The sequence below is a fragment of the Mustelus asterias genome, chromosome 4, assembly GCF_964213995.1.
Source record: "Mustelus asterias chromosome 4, sMusAst1.hap1.1, whole genome shotgun sequence".
Lineage (NCBI taxonomy): Eukaryota > Metazoa > Chordata > Chondrichthyes > Carcharhiniformes > Triakidae > Mustelus > Mustelus asterias.
Window position 1 is genome coordinate 137,269,717 of NC_135804.1, and position 16,062 is coordinate 137,285,778.

General features: G+C 45.1%; 1 protein-coding gene across 1 annotated transcript in view; it reads left to right on the forward strand.

The window, feature by feature from the left end:
• Nucleotides 1-16,062, forward strand: part of il1rapl2 (interleukin 1 receptor accessory protein-like 2) — a 502,399-nt gene that overhangs the window by 439,025 nt on the left and 47,312 nt on the right. Inside the window, exon 8 of the mRNA XM_078212065.1 lies at nucleotides 7,523-7,668. Coding sequence (XP_078068191.1) covers nucleotides 7,523-7,668 — 146 coding nt within the window. The remainder of the gene's footprint in view (nucleotides 1-7,522; nucleotides 7,669-16,062) is intronic.

Below are 16,062 nucleotides of genomic sequence, written 5' to 3' on the forward strand. Positions count from 1 at the left end.
CAGAATATTACCTTATTGAGGAAACCCACACCGACATGGCGAGAACATATAGATTCCGCACAGACAATGACCCAAGCTGGGAATCAATCCTGGGTCTCTGGCATTATGAGGTAGCAATTGTAACCATTGTGCCACCATGCCACCTCAGCATTTTGACTAAACATTCGATCATCCGCCCGAGGGATTATCACAGTAAGTTCATTGCAGGGCGGCACGGTGGCACAGTGGTTAGCACTGCTACCTCACAATGCCAGTGACCCGGGTTCGATTCCCAGCTTGGGTCACTCTCTGTGTGGAGTTTGCACGTTCTCCCCGTGTCTGTGTGGCTTACCTCCGGGTGCTCCAGTTTCCTCCCACAGTCCAAAGATATGTGGGTTAGGCAGATTGGCCATGCTAAATTGCCCATTAGTGTCAGGGGGACTAGCTTAGGTAAATGCATGGGATAATGGGGATAGGTCCTGGGTGGGATTGTTGTCGGTGCAGACTCAATGGCTGAATGGCCTCCTTCCGCACTGTAGGATTCTATGATATAATGTATGCCTACTTGGTGACACTAATAAATAAACTTAAATTAAAACTGAGAACTAATATCTCCTTCTGTGCCTCAGTGTCAAAATGTTGTTCGATTATGCTCCCATAAATGCAGTTTGTTGTTGGTGTACAAACAGCCTCCACAAACATCCACACACGTAGAAACCAACATAGCTCCACTAGCTACTTTTATTTTAGCTATCTTTTTATCCAATTAACCCCATAGTAGATGGAAAGTGAGACTAAAGGGTTACGGAATTACATTGCTATGGCCTGAATTTTACATTTGGGGGCGCGCTCGAAGTCAGGGCAGGGCAGGAGCGGATGTGAAACTCGGAAACAAACGTAGAGGAATTAAAGTGGCAGGCTCATCACATCACCTACCTTGACATCCCATCAAGTTTTAATAAGCCAGACATTTTTTGACGCCGTTGACAACTCCACGTGTGTGACTTGTTTCACCTTGATGGCTCCCTGTTGAGATCTTTCACCGGTGCACTCTCTGTGTGACATGCTAAATTATTCCTTCAATTTGTCAAGTCTCGCAAAATATACTTACTGCATATCCTTCTGTCAAGTGACTGGGGCTCTGGAATTTTAAGGTATAAAGTGACACTTCTGAATGATGTCCTTTTTCTGTCAAACATCTAATTTCTTTATTAATTCTACACATCAAATAGTCTCTGAGAAACATGGCTTCTTCAGTAACACACAAACTTTTACCATAGAGTTGTGATTTGATGTTTAGTGTTGCATGTGGAGTCTATTGGAGTTCACTGTTGTTCCTTGGGTCTATTTGATTGAAAGCAAAATTAACATTTCTAACTCACCTCTTAATAATGACTGGATTCTAAGCTTAACCAGCAGACGATTTGCTCTCCCGTGGCAGATCCTCTTCAGAATGATATCAGAGACTTGGAGGGTCAGATTGTGAGGGGAGGTGTATTCCCTCGAGTACAAAATATTGAGAGTTGATCTGATCAAGGTGTTTGCAATGTTAAAAAGATTCAAGTGGGTAGATGTGGAGAAACACCACATGTGGAGAACCCACTTGAGACAGCAGTGCTAACCACTGTGCCACCGTGCCGCCCCGCCCACAGTAGGGCGACACGGTGGCACAGTGATTAGCATTGCTGCCTCACAATGCCAGGGACCTGGGTTCGATTCCCGGCTTGGGTCACTGTCGGCGTGGAGTCTGCACGTTCTCCCCGTGTCTGCGTGGGTTTCCTCCGGGTGCTCCGGTTTTCTCCCACAGTCCAAAAGACGTGGGGGTTAGGTGCATTAGCCATGCTAAATTCTCCCTCAGTGTACACGAACAGGTGCCGGAGTGTGGCGACTAGGGGATTTTCACAGTAACTTCATTGCAGTGTTAATGAAGGCCTACTTGTGACACTAATAAAAATATTTTTTCCCAAAGGAAGAAATGAGGAATGAAGAGAAGCAATCTTAAAATTGTTTCTAAAAAACTCCCCAGTACATTTTCTATGCCACTTCTTGACTAATCAGAGCAGACTTAGGGAGTTTTGTTGATTGAGATTGATATTCTTTGTTTGAACGAAGGTAACATTGGCATGAAGTTGAGGTACAGATCAGCCACGATTTTACAGAATGGCCCACCAGGCTCAAGGGACGGAATGGCCTCCTCTTGTTCCTGTGAGCATATCAAAATGCTCGGTCCCTACCGGAGGCGTGACTGTAGGATCGCTCAGATGTTTCAAATTGCAACCAATTCACAAACCATTTCAAGCGTGCAGTCACACAGCAATGTCAGTTTTAATTAAGTACTGCACGCTGTGTGTTAAAGGTTATCAGCTACCCCTGGGGATGGAGAGCTCACTGGATATGTATACACAATGGAAGGGTCACAGCCTCATTTCCATTGATAGTGAACTGAGGATTAACTTCAATCACGGTGTGCTGCGCTGAAGCTACTTTAATTCAAGGCCACCATCATTGGGAGTGAATTCAGTGCGCCCACTGCATAGATACATATGCACAATTTACCGAAATAAATGTGAAGTGTTGCAAACATTTATAACATCCATCATCTCAGGATTCTTTTTTTTTTGAGTTTGCAGCTTTTCTTTTGTGTTTAATTCATCGCGGAGTATTGGAGTTGCAACAGACCATTCCCCCAAGAAGGATATTAGCGTATGCCTTGAATATGCGGCCTCCCTGATGCTCCCATCTCCAGTCGGTCACTGGAATCAGTGAAAAGAATAAATTAAGGCTCGGGCCTAACTTTTTCAGAAGGCAGGGGTCTCCTTTCCTGCCATCCAAAGAGTTCATGGCAACCCCGAGTGCCCCGTAGACATTTCACACTTGAATGAGCATCAGTTGGCTCCAGGCGAGGTTTCTGCCCCTGTCCCACACTCAAGAGGAACTTCCTAAGTCTGACTCTGATGGGTTTTTTTGTGAATTTAGTTGGGTGAAGGTATTTACTCCACACCTGTGTTGAACCATTTAATTGCTGATTGGAGAAAAAAAGGACATGTCTGGCAGGCTTTCTTTTGTTTAAAAAAGAAAGTTTTTCGTTTTCACTGAGTTAAAGACCAACCCAGACAAAGATATAGAAGTATTTTAAAAGGTAAACCCATTTTTTGACCTTTGTAAACCCATGTTCTCACACACACACACACGCACACAGGCACACACAGGCATACATGCATGCAGGCACACACACACACATGCACACAGGTACACACACACACATGCACGCAGGCACACACACACACACACACATACACACACACACACATACATGCACACGCACACAGTTTGTAAGTCATTACTTGCTTAGTCAAATCATAGATCCATGCTGAAAGATAAAATAATTGAACATTCACTCTTTGATTCCTTGGGCGGTGACAGAAATTGTTCCACATTTGTCTTTAGATCCCAGCAGTTGATTTGAAGCCCATGACACACTGCAATTGCCAGACACAATTTATTTTTAAAACATAATCTGTATTTTCCAAAAGGTCAATGACTTTTGCACCTGAGGTTCCATTCATTGTAAATTCGCTATCTCTGTGCTGGATTTCCAAACTGACAGAGCTAGGGCCTTGGCTTTAGGGAGAAGAGAGGGGAGCTCTTTAGTGCTCCATTGGCAGCGACTTTTGTCTTGAGCAGCTTAAGTGCTGTGAAATCAAGAGAGACCTCTTTCTCCCCATAATGACTCCAGAAGGGGTTTGTTTATCTGATGTCTAAACTGAAAGCGGAGCACCCGGAGGTAACCCACGCAGACTTTCAGACTCTGCAGAGACAGTGACCTGAGGCTGGAATTGAACCCGGGTTCCTGGCACTGTGAGGCAGCAGTGCTAACCACTATGCCGTCGTGCCATCTGTTCTCAAAATGCTCCCAAGCACAGCTTACAGAAAACCTCCGTACCAAAAATCCCGCCGGTGTAAACAACAGGAAAATCCTGGTCACTGTGTTGCCTTCCATTGCAGCAGTGAGTGACCTTCAAAGCAGTATTTCCTTGTTGTAAAATGCGTTGGAACATCATGAATTTTCTTCGTACATGCCAGATATTGTTGTTGCACTGTTAAAACGATCAACAGTGGCATCTGTTAGACTGAACAATGCATGTCTACTTCCAGACAACAACATGTTAGTTGTTGTTGAGTAATTCAGAGTAGCTTGGGATTGCTCTCTTTGCAAATTCTCATCTGCGAGTGAAAGATCCGAGTAAATACCCCCTGCTCGCCGAAGTATGAAAGAACATGTAGGCCTTAAATGGACAGGGCAGTCACAGTGCGTTTTAGTTACAGATTTGGGAGCGAATAATTAATCTGCTGTTCAAGATGTGGTCAAACTTCCCGCGTTGGAGTGACATGTAATCAGCTGCAGCACCAGTGAGACAATGGCCATTGAGTCACAAAAGTGGAAAAGTTAACACTCGCATTCTACAATGTTAAGCATCATTGAATTTGAAAGAAACAATAGATAAAAGACTTGTGCTGATAAAACAGTTTCCATGACTTTACGATTCAGCTTCACAATGTCTTTTTATTGACTTACAGTCACTGTTCTCATGTAGGAAATATGTCAGCTAATTTGCACACAGCAAGATCCCACAACCAACAATGGGACAGTGACCAGACAATTTTGGATTATATTGGCCGGAGGAACTCCCCTGCACTTCATACACCCATAATTCCCGTCCAACTCCATTTTCAAGTTTGCTGATGACACCACCGTAGTGGGTCGGATCTCAAACAATGGTGAGACAGAGTACAGGAAAGAGATCGAGAATCTGGTGAGCTGGTGCGAGGACAATAATCCCTCAATGTCAGTAAAATGAAGGAGATAGTCATCAACTTCAGGACACGTAGTGGCGGACATGCCCTTGTCGACATCATCGGGGATGAAGTGGAAATGGTTGAGAGCTTCAAGTTTTTTGGTGTCCAGATCACCAACAACCTGTCCTGGTCTCTCCACGCCGATGCTATAGTTAAGAAAACCCACCAAGACCTCTACTTTCTCAAGAGGCTAAGGAAATTCGGCATGTCTACTACGACTCTCACCAATCTTTACAGGTGCACATAGAAAGCATCTTTTCTGGTTGTATCCTGCTTGGAATGGCTCCTGCTCTGTCCAAGGCTGCAAGAAACTACAAACGGTCGTGAGTAAAGCCCAGTCCGTCACGCAAATCAGTCTCCCATCCATTGACTCTACACTTCCCATTGCCTCAGAAAAGCAGCCAGCATAATCAAGGACCCCACACAACTCTTCCACCTTCTTCCGTCAGGAAAAAGATACTAAAGATTGAGGTCACGTGCCAACCGACTCAAGAACAGCTTCTTCCCTGCTGCCATCAGACTTTTGAATGGACCTACCTTACATTAAGTTGATATTTCTCTACACCCTAATTATGACTGTAACACTACATTCTGCACTCTCCTCTTACCATCTCTATGTGCGGTATGCTTTGTCTGTATAGCGTACGAGAAACAATACTTTTCACTGTATACTAATGCATGTGATAATAATAAATCAAATCAAAATTGATTAGTACCACTGGATCATTCACATCTACCAGAGGAGGCCGATGGGGCCTTGGTTTAATATCTCACCCAGTGCATGCTGGTGATGCACTGAAATGTTAGCTCAGGTTAGCCAATCAAAATCCTGGACTTTCTTTTCAAAAGGTTGCCATTAATCTAACTAAAATTGATTAACCCAGTCTTTTTTTCTCTCTCTCCAAATGTAAGGTGGAATGGTTTGCAGTAAAAGACTGAATATTGTCATCTTCATTTGGAAGAATATTTTATTCAGGCAGTCAAAGCCATCTTGTTTGGTTGACCTCAAATCACGCACCAGCCAAAGTCAGGAACTCTCTAGCTGGGGAATCCTGGCGTCAATCCAACATTCTCCCTGCTCCCTGATTCAATGCATTAATTCCTTAACATTAAATATTGAAATTACTTTCATGCGATTGAAATTAAGGATAGTAAATTTTTGTGTTACATTTGCAATTTCGATCGAGGCCATTGGTGAATTGATTGAAGGGAAGACGAGAGGAAGAAGGTGGGAACAGTAGCATAGTGCTTATGTTTATGGACTACCAAACTGGGGGCCTGGTCTAATGACCCAGCAGAGTCGGTTCAAATCCCATCCTACCAGCTGGGAAATTTGAATGAGGCTAATTAAGTAAGTCTGGAATGAAAAGCTAGTCATGATAATGGGGACAATGGAACAACTGAATTATCGTAAAAACATCACCAAATTCACCGAAATCCTTAGTCGCTCTGGTTGTGTCTGACTCCAGATACACAGCAATAAGGCTGATTTTTAACTAGCTTCTGAAACGGCCTTGGCAAGCCACTCAGACATAGCAAGTCGCTACGGTTGCAGTCATTCAAGAAAGTGAGTAACCACCACCAAATGACAATTAAGGATGAGGATAAAATACTTGCCTGGCCAGTGATGGCCACAGTCTGTGAATTAGTTAATCAGGAAAGGAATATAAAACATGAGGCTATTCAGCTCCTTGAAACTGTTCCGCATTTGACCACGTTAGCTGAACTTCATTTAACAGCCTTGCATCTGTAACCCTTAATGTCTCAGTCTAAGTTTAGAAGTTTCTTGATTGACTCTCGATTTCAATAGCTTTTTGGGGGAGACAGATGGCACGTTGGCATAGCGGTTAGCACTGGTTCCTCACAGCGCCAGGGATCCAGGTTCGATTCCTGGTGCAGGTGACTATCTGTGTGGGGTTTGCACATTCTCCCCATGTCTGCTTGGGTTTCCTCCAGGTGCTCCGGTTTCCTCCTATCCATGATTCAAGTCTATTGCATTGTTCTGTTGCGGCTTGGTCCTAATGCAGCCAGGACAGGTACTGGACCCCTTATCCAGCATCCCAAAATCCAGAAGGACCCAAAGACGGATCTTGCACTGGAAACTACAGTGACCTTTTTTGAAGTATACAGATCAGTCAACCTGTTTAGGGAGTATAACAGGTCATGATGAGTCAGGTGTAACCTGCAGCCTGATTAGGATGATGATTGGGGTGGCACAGTGGTTAGCACTGCTGCCTCACAGCGCCAGGGACCCGGGTTCGATTCCCGGCTTGGGTCACTGTCTGTGTGGAGGTTGCACATTCTCCCCGTGTCTGCGTGGGTTTCCTCCAGGTGCTGCAGTTTCTTCCCATGAGTGGGTTAGGTGGATTGGCCATGCTGAATTGCCCCTTAGTGTCAGGGGGACTAGCTAGGTTAAATGCATGGGATTATGGGTATAGGTGGAATTGTGGTCGGTGCAGACTTGATGGGCCAAGTGGCCTCGTTCTGCACCGTAGAATTCTATGATTCTATGAATCTAACCTCCGCACCTAAAAGGCCTCCAAATTAACCCTGGGCATTTGACCACTGCTAACCCCATTCCCCCGTCCTAAAATAGCAGCAGTCACCATTACGCAGCAAGGAAAGCAGTGAAGCAGAGTACATTTGAAGTGTTTTTGCTTTTTTCTTCCCTGTCCCACACCCACAGAGTTCTAAATGAGCACCTTGGGGAGAAGGAAGTGGAATTATCGCTGTTATTTGATTGGGTGAAAGAGACAGACCTGGGGAATTATACCTGCATTGTAGAAAATCGAATTGGACGCACACAGACCAGCATTCTTCTCCAGAGAAAAGGTAACCATCGGCAATGTATTGTGTGTAAATATAACTTATTGGCCCCATGGGATTTGTGTTTTGTGCGCCGACTGATTTCCAAACTGAAAGGATAACTATCTGCTGTTAACTCATTGTTAGTCAACGTCCCTCTGCCTAAACCTGACTATCCCGACACTCTCCTGGCCAACTTCCCATCTTCCACTCACCCGGACTTACCCAAAACTCTGCTGCCTGTCTCCCTGCTCGCTCCATGACCCAGTCACCCACCTCACCCTGACCCACATTGGCTCCCAGTTAAGGAATTCCTCAATATTAACGTTCTCATCCTTCTTTTCAAATCCCTTCATGGCCTTGCCCCTCTGTATCTCTGCAATAATCTCCTGCTGAGACATCTGCATTCCCCTGTGGAATTCCCACTGTGGAGAAGGAGGCCATTCGGCCCATCAAGCCTGCACCGACTCTCCGAAAGAGCATCTTACCCAGGCCCATCCCCGTAACCCTGCGAATTCACGCCTTCTGGGCACCGCCAATTCCAATCGCCCCGCCATTGGCAGCTGTGCTTTCCTTGCTTTCTGTTACTTAGACCCGAGGTGCTGGAATTTCCCCCTTAAATCTCTTTGCCCCTTTTCTCCTTCAGGACGGTCCTTTAAACCTGGCCTCTTTGTCCAAGCTTTCGGTCATCTTTCGTGATATCTCCCCAGCGGCTCACCCTTTGTTGGATTACCCTCCCAGGAAGCGCCTTGGGGCAGTTTGCTAAGTTGAAGGCGCCATGTAAAGGCAAGATGTTGTAGCTTCGAAGGCACTCTGCGTTATGACAGGCTGTCCAGATAGAGTGAGTTTGGAGCTCCCTCTGCTGTCTACTTCTGAGCTGAGCTCCTCAAAATGCCTCAGGTTAAAAAAAAACAAGTCCACTTTAATTATAGTGCTGTTGAAATAAGAAGCACTTTCACACAATATTCCAGTGCAATGATTTTGATGGATGCTTCACAAACATTCGACTATCTGTGCTGTATTTTTTTATTTAAATTGGGGATAAATGGAGTGCTCAGTCTCACTATCATACACCATGGCAGTTGTCTGTTTCTGCACAGTTCACCCAGACGCTGTTCTGTGTTAACAATTTTGTAAAAGCACAGTAACATTTCACACAAGCGGGGCTCAAACCCCCTCCCCCTCCCCAGTGGATTCTTTTGCTTTATAAGTTTTATTATTCAGGTTTTCCCAGTGGGAATTTGAAAATGTATTATTGATTACGTGGAGCGCAGCCCCGAAGATAATTCTTCAGCAATAAAAGTGAAATGATTCCTGTGCCAGATGTAAAGGCAGTTGTTTCACGCGACATCTTCTCCCAGTGAAGGGAGAACTCCGAAATGAAGCGATTGCCACCAAAAGATGTGGATTTTAAAAGAAAAATTAAAACTTCCTCTGGATTCAGGCAGTTGTGGTTCTTGGGAAGACCAAGGGAGGAGTGTGGGGGGATGGTGGTGGTGGGGGGGGAGTGGTTTAAGGTATTTCATTCTCCAGTGTATCAAAAAGTGGGTCAAATCCATCATTTATTTATCCACCGTTTGGTCTCTGAAACCGTGCCGTAATGCATGAAGGTAGCCACTAAGAACACAAACATGACAAATTGCCGTGCTTGTAACTCTAATGGGCTCGAGATTTATGAACAGCATGGATCATTAGGAGATGGATTGGTCAGGTAGAGCTAGTTGCAGCAAATGTAGAGTCTCGTGGATTTTCTACCTGAGCCCTGCGCCAAAATAAGTGACGGCAGAAATGAAAGGTGCTTGGCGACACCTGCAGGTCCACTTTGCAAAACTACAGGGAGATTCACAGAATCATAGAATCCCCACAGTGCAGAAGGAGGCCATTCGGCCCATGGGGTCTGCACTGACAACAATCCCACAGAGACCCTATCCCCATAACTCCACATATTCACCCTGCTAATCCCCCTGACACACTAAGGGGCAATTTAGCATGGCCAATCCACCTACCTGCACATCTTTGGATACTAAGGGGCAATTTAGCATGGCCAATCCACCTAAACTGCACATCTTTGGATACTAAGGGGCAATTTAGCATGGCCAATCCACCTAAACTGCAAATCTTTGGATACTAAGGGGCAATTTAGCATGGCCAATCCACCTAAACTGCACATCTTTGGATACTAAGGGGCAATTTAGCATGGCCAATCCACCTAAACTGCACATCTTTGGATACTAAGGGGCAATTTAGCATGGCCAATCCACCTAAACTGCAAATCTTTGGATACTAAGGGGCAATTTAGCATGGCCAATCCACCTAAACTGCACATCTTTGGATACTAAGGGGCAATTTAGCATGGCCAATCCACCTAACCTGCACATCTTTGGATACTAAGGGGCAATTTAGCATGGCCAATCCACCTAACCGACACACCTTTGGACACGAAGGGGCAATTTAGTATGGCCAATCCACCCAATCTGCACATCTTTGGATAAGGGACAATTTAGCGTGACCAATCCACCTAACCTACACACCTTTGGATACTAAAGGACAATTTAGCATGGCCAATCCACCTAACCTGCACATCTTTAGAACATAGAACATTATAGCACAGTACAGGCCCTTCGGCCCTCGATGTTGCGCCGACCTGTGAAACCAATCTAAAGCCCATCTAACCTACACTATTCCAATATCATCCATACGTTTATCCAATAACCATTTGAATGCTCTTAATGTTGACGAGTCCACTACTGCTGCAGGCAGGGCATTCCACGCCCTTACTACTCTCTGAGTAAAGAACCTACCTTTAACATCTGTCCTATATCTCTCACCCCTCAATTTAAAGCTATGTCCCCTCGTGCTAGCCACCACCATCCGAGGAAAAAGGCTCTCACTATCCACCCTATCTAATCCCCTGATCATCTTGTATGCCTCTATTAAGTCACCTCTTAACCTTCTCTCTAACAAAAACAACCTCAGGCCCCTCAGCCTTTCCTCATACGATTTTCCCACCATACCAGGCAACATCCTGGTAAATCTCTTCTGCACCCTTTCCAACACTTCCACATCTTTCCTATAATGCGGCGACCAGAACTGTACGCAATACTCCAAATGCGGCCGCACCAGAGTTTTGTACAGTTGCAGCATGACCTCCTGGCTCCGAAACTCAATCCCTCTTCCAATAAAAGCTAACACACCGTACACCTTCTTAACAACCCTATCAACCTAGGTGCCAACTTTCAGGGATCTATGCACATGGACACCCAGATCCCTCTGTTCATCCACACTACCAAGTATCTTACCATTAGCCCAGTACTCTGTATTCTTGTTGCTCCTTCCAAAGTGAATCACCTCACCCTTTTCCGCATTAAACTCCATTTGCCACCTCTCATCCCTCTCTGCAGCTTATCTATGTCCCTCCACACTGTCTACAACACCACCGACTTTAGTGTCATCCGCAAATTTACTAATCTATCCTTCCACGCCCTCATCCAGGTCATTAATAAAAATGACAAACAGCAGTGGCCCCAAAACAGATCCTTGCGGTACACCACTAGTAACTGAACTCCAGGATGAATATTTCCCATCAACCACCACCCTCTGTTTTCTTACAGCTAGCCAATTCCTGATTCAAACCACTAAATCACCCTCAATCCCATGTGTCCGTATTTTCTGCAAAAGCTTACCATGGGGAACCTTATCAAATGCTTTGCTGAAATCCATATACACCACATCAACCGCTTTACCCTCATCCACCTCTTTGGTCACCTTCTCAAAGAACAAATTGCCCATTTGGATACTAATGGGCAATTTTGCATGCTCAATCCACTTAACCTGCACATCTTTGGATACCAAGGGGCAATTTAGCATGGCCAATCCATCTAACAAAGAACAATACAGCACAGGAACAGGCCCTTCGGCCCTCCAAGCCTGCACCGATCATGTGTTGCTAACTGGACCGTCCATTTGTATCCCTCTATTCCCAGTCTGTTCATGTGGCTATCTAGATAAGTCTTAAATGATCCTAGCATTCTGCCTCAACCACCTTGCTTGGTAGTGCATTCCAGGCCCCCACCACCCTCTGTGTGAAATATGTCCCCCGCATATCTGTATTGAACCTTGCCCCCCTTACCTTGAACTTGTGACCCCTTGTGTTTGTCATTTCTGACCTGGGAAAAAGCTTCCAACTGTTCACCCTATCTATGCCCTTCATAATTTTATAAACTTCTATTAGGTCACCCCTCAACCTTCGTCTTTCCAGGGAGAACAACCCTAGTTTACTCAATCTCTCCTCACAGCTAATACCCTCCATACCAGGCAACATCCTGGTAAACCTTTTCTGCACACACTCCAAAGCCTCCACGTCCTTCTGGTAGTGTGGCGACCAGAACTGGATGCAGTATTCCAAATGTGGCCTAACCAACGTTCTATATAACTGCAACATCATATGCCAACTTTTAAACTCTATGCCCCGTCCAATAAAGGCAAGCATGCCATATGCCTTCTTCACCAACTTTTCCACCTGTGCTGCCACCTTTAAGGATCTGTGGACTTGCACACCCAGATCCCTCTGTGTGCCTATACTCCTGATGGTTCTGCCATTTATTGTATAGCTCCCCCCTGCATGAGATCTACCAAAATGCATCACTTCGCATTTATCTGGATTAAATTCCATCTGCCATTTCTCCACCCAATTTTCCAGCCTATCTATATCCTGCTGTATTCTCTGACAATGTTCATCACTATCCGCAACTCCAGCAATCTTTGTGTCGGCCGCAAACTTACTAATTGGACCAGCTACATCTTCTTCCAAATCATTTATATATATCACAAACAGAAACCTGTACATCTTTGGATACTAAGGGGCAATCTAGCATGGCCAGACCATCTAACCTGCACATTTTTGGACATTTGGGGCTCCATTTATGCAGATCACCAAAATGCAAGAGTCACGTACAAAAAAAAATCAACGGCAGCAAATAGAAAGCTGGCTTTTGCAGCTCGGGACGCAGAATGTAAAAGGGAGGAAGTTTGCTACAGCTATACAATGCCCTGTTTAGTTCATATCTGAATTATTTTGCCTCATTCTGGAAAGACAGTGCTTCTCTTTGAAGGCAGCGCCGATTCACCAGAACCTGCCTCAAGTGCGATAATGAAGACAGTACATAAATTAATCTTGTATTCACTGGAATATTGGAGGTTCAGGGGTGATTTGACCGAGGGTTACAAAGTTTTGAAAGGAATCGATAGGGTAGATTGAGAAAAACCTTTTTTCTCCTGCCGGTGAAATCTAGGACGGTGGGGCGGTACTGAAAAGATTGAGTATGTGGACATTAAGAAAGAGGATGTGTTGGAAATTTTGAACAGCATCAAGATAGATAAGTCGCCGGGACCGGATGGGATGTACCCCAGGTTACTGTGGGAGGCGAGGGAAGAGATTGCAGAGCCTCTGGCGATGATCTTTGCGTCGTCGATGGAGATGGGAGAGGTTCCGGAGGATTGGAGGATTGCGGATGTGGTTCCTATATTCAAGAAAGGGAATAGGGATAGCCCAGGAAATTACCGACTGGTGAGTCTAACCTCAGTGGTTGGTAAGTTGATGGAGAAGATCCTGAGGGACAGGATTTATGAACATTTAGAGAAGTTTAGTATGCTCAAAAGTAGTCAGCACGGCTTTGTCAAAGGCAAATCGTGCCTTACGAGCCTGGTGGAGTTCTTTGAAAATGTGACTAAACACATTGACGAAGGAAAAGCGGTAAATGTGGTTTACATGGACTTCAGCAAGGTGTTCGATAAGGTCCCCCATGCAAGACTTCTTGAGAAAGTGAGAGAGCATGGGATCCAAGGGGCTGTTACCTTGTGGATTCAGAACTGGCTTGCCTGCAGAAGGCAGAGTGGTTGTAGACGGGTCCTTTTCTGAATGGAGGTCGGTCACCAGTGGAGTGCCCCAGGGGTCTGTTCTGGGACCCTTGCTGTTTGTCATTTTCATAAATGACCTGGATGAGGAAGTGGAGGGATGGGTTGGTAAGTTTGCCGACGACACGAAGGTTGGTGGTGTTGTGGATAGGTTTGAGGGATGTCAGATGCTGCAGCGTGACATAGATAGGATGCAAGACTGGGCGGAGAAGTGGCAGATGGACTTCAACCCGGATAAATGTGTAGTGGTCCATTTTGGCAGGTCAAATGGGATGAAGGAGTATAATGTCAAGGGTACTGTAGAGGATCAGAAGGACCTTGGGGTCCGAGTCCATAGGACTCTTAAATCGGCCTCGCAGGTAGAGGAGGTGGTTAAGAAGGCATATTGTGTGCTGGCCTTCATCAATTGAGGGATTGAGTTTAGGAGTCGGGAGATAATGATCCAGCTTTATAAGACCCTCGTCAGACCCCACTTGGAGTGCTGTGCTCAGTTCTGGTCGCCTCATTACAGGAGGGATGTGGAAATGATTGAAAGGGTGCAGAGAAGATTTACGAGGATGTTGCCTGGATTGGTTGGCATGCCTTATGCGGATAGGTTGAGGGAGCTCAGTTTTTTTCTCCTTGGAGAGACGAAGGATGAGAGGTGACCTGATAGAGGTGTACAAGATGTTGAGAGGTATAGGCCAGGTGGATTCTCGGAGGCTTTTTCCCAGGGCTGAAATGGCTGCTACGAGAGGACACAGGTTTAAGGTGCTGGGGAGTAGGTACAGAGGAGATGTCAGGGGTAAGTTTTCACCCAGAGGGTGGTAGGTGAGTGGAATCGGCTGCCGTCAGTGGTGGTGGAGGCAAACTTGATAGGGTCTTTTAAGAGACTTCTGGATGAGTACATGGGACTTAATAGGATTGAGGGTTATAGGTAAACCTATATATAAGCCTAGGTAGGTAGGGACATGACCGGTGCAACTTGTGGGCCAAAGGGCCTGTTTGTGCTGTAGTTTTTCTATGTTCTATGTTCTATAATCTTAAAATTAGAGCCAGCCCATTCAGGACAGAGTTCGGAACTCTCTCCCACAATAGACAGTGGATGCTATTGATTACTTGAGAAGGACTCAAGTCATCATTTTAAACTTGGGATCAATTTATTTCTGCTGGACAAGAATATCAAAGGATACAGAGTTAAGACAGGTGGAGTTTGGTACAGATCAACCATGATCTAATTGAATATCAGAGGAGATTTACCAGGATATTGCCTGGGCTGGAGAGTTTTAGTTAGAGATGGGCTAGATTGCTTTCCTTGGAGCTGAGGAGACTGAGGGGGGACATGATGTATAAAATTATGAGGGGCATAGATAGAGTTGACAGGAAGAAACGTTGCCCCTTGATGGGAGGGATCAATGACCAGGGAGTATAGATTTAAGGTAAGAGGCAGGGGGAGGGGATGTGAGGAAAACCTTTTTCACCCAAAGGCTGGTGGGAGTCTGGAACTCACTGCCTGAAAGGGTGCTGGAGGCGGATGTCCTCATAACATTTAAGAAGTGTTTAGATGCGCACTTGTGATGCCAAGACATACAAGGCTATGGGCCAAATGTTGGAAAATGGGATTAGAATAGTTAGGTGACTTGTCTTTGACGAGTGCAGACATGATGGGCTCTAGGGTCTTTTTTGTGCTATATATCTCTATGACTCTCAAGCAGAACAGGCTCAAGGGGATGAATGGCCTCCTCCTGTCCCTATGGTCTTATGAATCCGAGCACACCATAGAAAACCAGGAGGTTTTAATGTCATGAATGCAATAATAATCCAGGGACAAGAAGAACAATTTCTCTAGGGTTCCAACTATTGCGGTTCTTTTACTGTCTCATGTATTTCATCCCCTGCAGGAATCTCCCAATTATTCTGAAAAGCTGCCCTATCAGACGATAGAGATTCATGTGTATTAACTTGATGCCAACTGCTGACTCCCACTGCTTTATCAGTAATATTTTGTATAACGTTGAAATGTTCTACTCTGAACTGAATTTGACTGATTTAAAAACTCTTAAAGAAAAAGTGACTTTTATTTTACAATATTATAGAGAGATAGAGTCATAGGGGTTTACAGCATGGAAACAGGCCCTTCGGCCCAACTTGTCCATGCCACTCTTTTTTTTAAACCCCTAAGCTAGTCCCAATTGCCCGCATTTGGCCCATATCCCTCTCTCCCCATCTGACCCATATAATTGTCAAAATGCTTTTTAAAAGACAAAATTGTACCTGCCTCGACTACTGCCTCTGGCAGCTTGTTCCAGACACTCACCACCCTCTGTGTGAAAACATTTGCCCCTCTGGACCCTTTTGTATTTCTCCCCTCTCACCTTAAACCTATGCCCTCTAGTTTTAGACTCCCCTCTTTTGGAAAAGATATTGACTATCTAGCTGATCTATGCCCCTCATTATTTCATAGATCTCTATAAAATCACCCCTCAGCCTCCTATGCTCCAGAGAAAAAAGTCCCAGTCTATCCAGCCT